Consider the following 4,422-nt stretch of genomic DNA (forward strand, 5'->3'; position numbering starts at 1 on the left):
ATATATATATATATATATATATATATATATATATGTACGACGGGCTTCTTTCAGCTTCCGTCTACCAAATCCATTCACAAGGCTTTGGTCGGCCCAAGGCTATAGTAGAAGACACTTGCCCAAGGTGCCACGCAGTGAGACTGAACCCGGGACCATGTGGTTGGTAAGCAAGCTACTTACCACACACCCACTCCTACGCCTATAGTGATATATGTATATTCAATGACATTGGAGTTCAATACAGCCTGATAGTTCATCAGTTCCCTGTTCCCTGTTAAACTGTCCTACCCATGCCAACATGGAAAGCAGACACAGAAATTGAATGTTGATGATGATGATAATGATGATGAGGAAAGGCTTCCACACAGTTTCTATCTACCAAATTCCAGATTCATTGGAACTATAGTAAAAAAATTTTTTTAAATTGTCCAAGGTGCCATGCAGTGGGACTGAACCCAAGACCATGTGGTTTCAAAGCAAGCCCAACTGATACAATTACCAATGTAATTCTCTCTTGTTTATTTATCTAAGTCCACTTAACATCACCCGATGAGCCCTACTGTCTTGAATGTTCATGAACGATTTGGCTACTGTTTCTAGCAGTTGAAGTGACCACTCTCATTCTTTCTCTCTTTTGCCGCTGTTTCTTTCAACTGTCACACCCATTCCCCCCCCCTCTCTTGCTTTCCCTTCACTTTCCTTGCTACTCCCTTACACTTATACTCTGTCCCTCCCACTCTTAATCTCTCTGAAATATTTTACCAATAATTGCAGGCGTGGTTGTTCGGTTTCAGATGATTGCTTCTCAGCCATGTGGTCTTGAGTTCAGTCTCACTTTAGAACACCGAAGTGGGGGTCTTCTATAACATCAGGCCAACCCATTGTCCAATGTGTCCTGTTTTGGATGTTTGAGAGGGATTTGGCTGCTATTTCTAGCAGTTCAAAATACCACACAGAAGCTCTTATGTTTTCTCTCTCCCTCCCTCTTTGTCTCACTCTCTGTATCTCTCTATTTCCCTTTCACATCCCTTACCACTCTCTCACACTTATACTCTTTCTCTGTCTCTTAAAATATTTCAAATATTTCGCCAATATGTGGTAAGAAGCTTGCTTCCCAACCCACATGGTTCCGGGTTCAATCCCATAGATAGATAGATAGAGAGAGAGGGGGGGTGATAGAATTGAATATAAATTCAATTTAAAACCAAGTGGCCTAGCATATAAAAAAATCTGAAAATTCAGAAAAATTGTATTACATGGGTATAAGAAGGGATGACCACTAGGTGGACATCCAATATGCTAGAAAGAGGTCATAAACGACCCAACCACAAAGAAACATAATGTTTTTTTTTTCTGGAGAACATAATTTTTGCTTTGTGATTGGGTCGTTGATGAGCTCTTTCTAGCATATTGGATGTCCACTTAGTGGTCATCCATTCTTATACACACACGCACAGAGTTTCCGTCAACCAAATCCACCTACAAGGCTTTGGTCGGCCCGAAGCTGCAGTAGATGACTAGACCAAAGTGCCAGACAGAGGGACAGGTTGTGGGACCATATGTAGATCGGTACCAAAGTTCCTATCACATAACCATCCCAGTTTCCGTCTACCAAATCAATCCACAAATCTTTGGTCTGGCCTATACGGCAGAAGACACCTGTCCAAGGTGCTACGCAGTAGGACTGAACCCAGAACCGCGTGATCGAGAACAAGTAAAGAACATGGCTTTATTTAATAGATACAGGTGCAAATGAATGCATTTCTAAAGCAGAGTATGTTTAATCCTTATTAATCCATATTAAAAAGTAAAGAACAAAACTATTTTTAATACGCCGTAAGCAAATTAACCAACTTCGGCAACAGGGTCTCTGAATTCCGGAAATGCCGGATTTCTGGAAGCCGATAAGGTCTCTCTCTCTCAGTTTTTCTCTATCTATCTATCAACCTCTGTCTATTCCTCCGTCATGTTCTTTCATTCTGTCACTGCCTCTAATACTTCCTCTCTCACTATCACTACATATCGTTCTTTCACCCCTCTTACTTTCTCTTCCCGCCACTAATACTTCCTCTCTCACTAACACAACGTATCGTTCTGTCACCCTCTCATTCGCTCTTTCACTCTATCTAACACACTCTCTCTCCCTAACATTCACAACGCTCCTCTCTCATAATCTTTACCTATCTCCCTTCCTATAACTCACACTCTTCCTCTCTCTTTCTCCCTATCGTTCTCCTACTCTGTCTACATCTTTTACTCCGTCACTATCTCTTACTCTTTTACTATCTTCTGCTCTCGTATTCTTTCACTCACTCACTGTCTTCTATTCCATCACAATTTTACTCTCTCAACCTTCCCCCTACTATCTCTTACTCTTTCACTCACTACAGCTCTCTTACTCTCACTATCACATACGCCATCGCTCGCGCTTTTCTCGTTCATTCTTTTACTCTCTTACACTATCTTCTACTTACACTTTCACTCTCTCACCATATCTCCCTCTTTCTCTCTCTCTCTCCTACTCCGTCACGCTTTTACACTTTCATACTATCTCCTACTCACTCACTATCTACCTATCTATCTGTTTCTCTTCCTCTCTCTCACTCCTACTTCGTCACTCCTTTACTCTCTCATACTATTTCCCCGTATCCGTCTGTCCGTCTCTCACCGTCACTCCTGTACTTTCTCAATCTTTTTTACTCTCATACTATTTCTTACTCACTCACTCACTATCTCCTAGTCTGTCTACCTCCATCTCTCCCCCTCTTACTCATACTATTTCTTCTTCACTCACTCACTCACTATCTCCTAGTCTGTCTACCTACCTCCATCTCTCCCCCTCTTACTCTCATACTATTTCTTCCTCCCTCACTCACTCACTATCTCCTAGTCTGTCTACATCCATCTCTCCCCCTCTTACTCTCATACTATTTCTTCCTCACTCACTCAGTCACTATCTCCTAGTCTGTCTACCTCCATCTCTCCCCCTCTTACTCTCATACTAGTTCTACCTCCATCTCTCCCCCTCTTACTCTCATACTATTTCTCTCTCCCTCCCTCACTCACTCACTATCTCCTAGTCTGTCTACCTCCATCTCTCCCCCTCTTCCTCACTCACTATCTCCTAGTCTGTCTACCTCCATCTCTCCCCCTCTTCCTCACTCACTATCTCCTAGTCTGTCTACCTCCATCTCTCTCTCTCTTCCTCTCGTTCCCAAACACTCCACATTTCGTTACAGCAACACTTTTTCCCATATCAGAGACTTCCAACCATGGCTGTGATGCATCGTCTTCGGGAAATCAGCGGAGATATACTGAAGAAACTTCCCAGCAGTCGTGAAGATGCTATTGCCGTCTACGTACCGACTTTTGGTGCCATCAGCTACAGTGTCTTCGCCCTCAACATTATGGAACACGCCAGATTTAAAAGGTGCCTTTCATATTTAATTCAACCTCTTCTGATCTTCCTGCTTCCCTCCTCTCTCTGTACAACCCCCCCTTTCTCTCTCTCTCTCTCTATGTGTCTATCTATCTCCCCCCCTCTCTGTATTCTTCCTTCGTCTTCTCTGTTTTTCTGTCTTCTAATTCTTGTATGTGTCTGTGATGTACTTAGGCTTGTTTTAAGGTCACATTTCTGTGGCACACACACAGACAGACACACACACACAGATATATACAAATAGAGACAGACATACCTGCATGCATACACATATACAAACAATGCATACGCATATACACACACATATGCAGACACGCACAATATATACATACATATATATATATGTGTATGGACGTACACACACACACACACACACACCTTTTGTACTTTCACTTGTTTAAGGTCACATGTTCGAAGAACTCACACACAGGACTATATACATACATTACATATATAAATATATATATATATACATATATATACCCAGAGGAGTTGATGACAGTAGCATTGAAATGATTTACAAAATTGAATCTATATATATATATATATATATATATACATACACACACACACACACACACACACACACACACACACACACACACATATATATATATATACCCGCTTTATTTCAATAACCGCTCTATATCGTTATGAGGTACCCTTAATATATATATATGAGTGTGTATATGTATATATATATATGTGTGTGTGTATGTGTATATATATATATAGCAATAAGAGAATGGGGGGGATATGAGGTACTCTGTACTCGGTTGAAAGGACAATAAAGACAATATACAGACACCTATGACATACCATGTCATATCAACAATTGAGATTTCAAATTTAAAAGGACATCTAGCGACCAAAGAAGGGACAAAAATCTTACACCTGTTTCTGCCTATTATCCCTCAGTGGGTTGGATTCTCAACCCCAAACTCTCATGGATATATATATATATATATATATATATATATATA

The 4,422-nt window shown here is 40.8% G+C and overlaps 1 protein-coding gene across 1 annotated transcript in view; it reads left to right on the forward strand.

Annotated features, from left to right (window-relative positions):
- Positions 1-3,125: 3,125 nt before the first annotated feature.
- Positions 3,126-4,422, forward strand: part of LOC106881286 (uncharacterized) — a 5,250-nt gene continuing 3,953 nt past the window's right edge. Inside the window, exon 1 of the mRNA XM_014931618.2 lies at positions 3,126-3,430. Coding sequence (XP_014787104.1) covers positions 3,273-3,430 — 158 coding nt within the window. The 5' untranslated portion in view covers positions 3,126-3,272. The remainder of the gene's footprint in view (positions 3,431-4,422) is intronic.

This window comes from Octopus bimaculoides, chromosome 29 (genome assembly GCF_001194135.2).
Source record: "Octopus bimaculoides isolate UCB-OBI-ISO-001 chromosome 29, ASM119413v2, whole genome shotgun sequence".
NCBI lineage: Eukaryota > Metazoa > Mollusca > Cephalopoda > Octopoda > Octopodidae > Octopus > Octopus bimaculoides.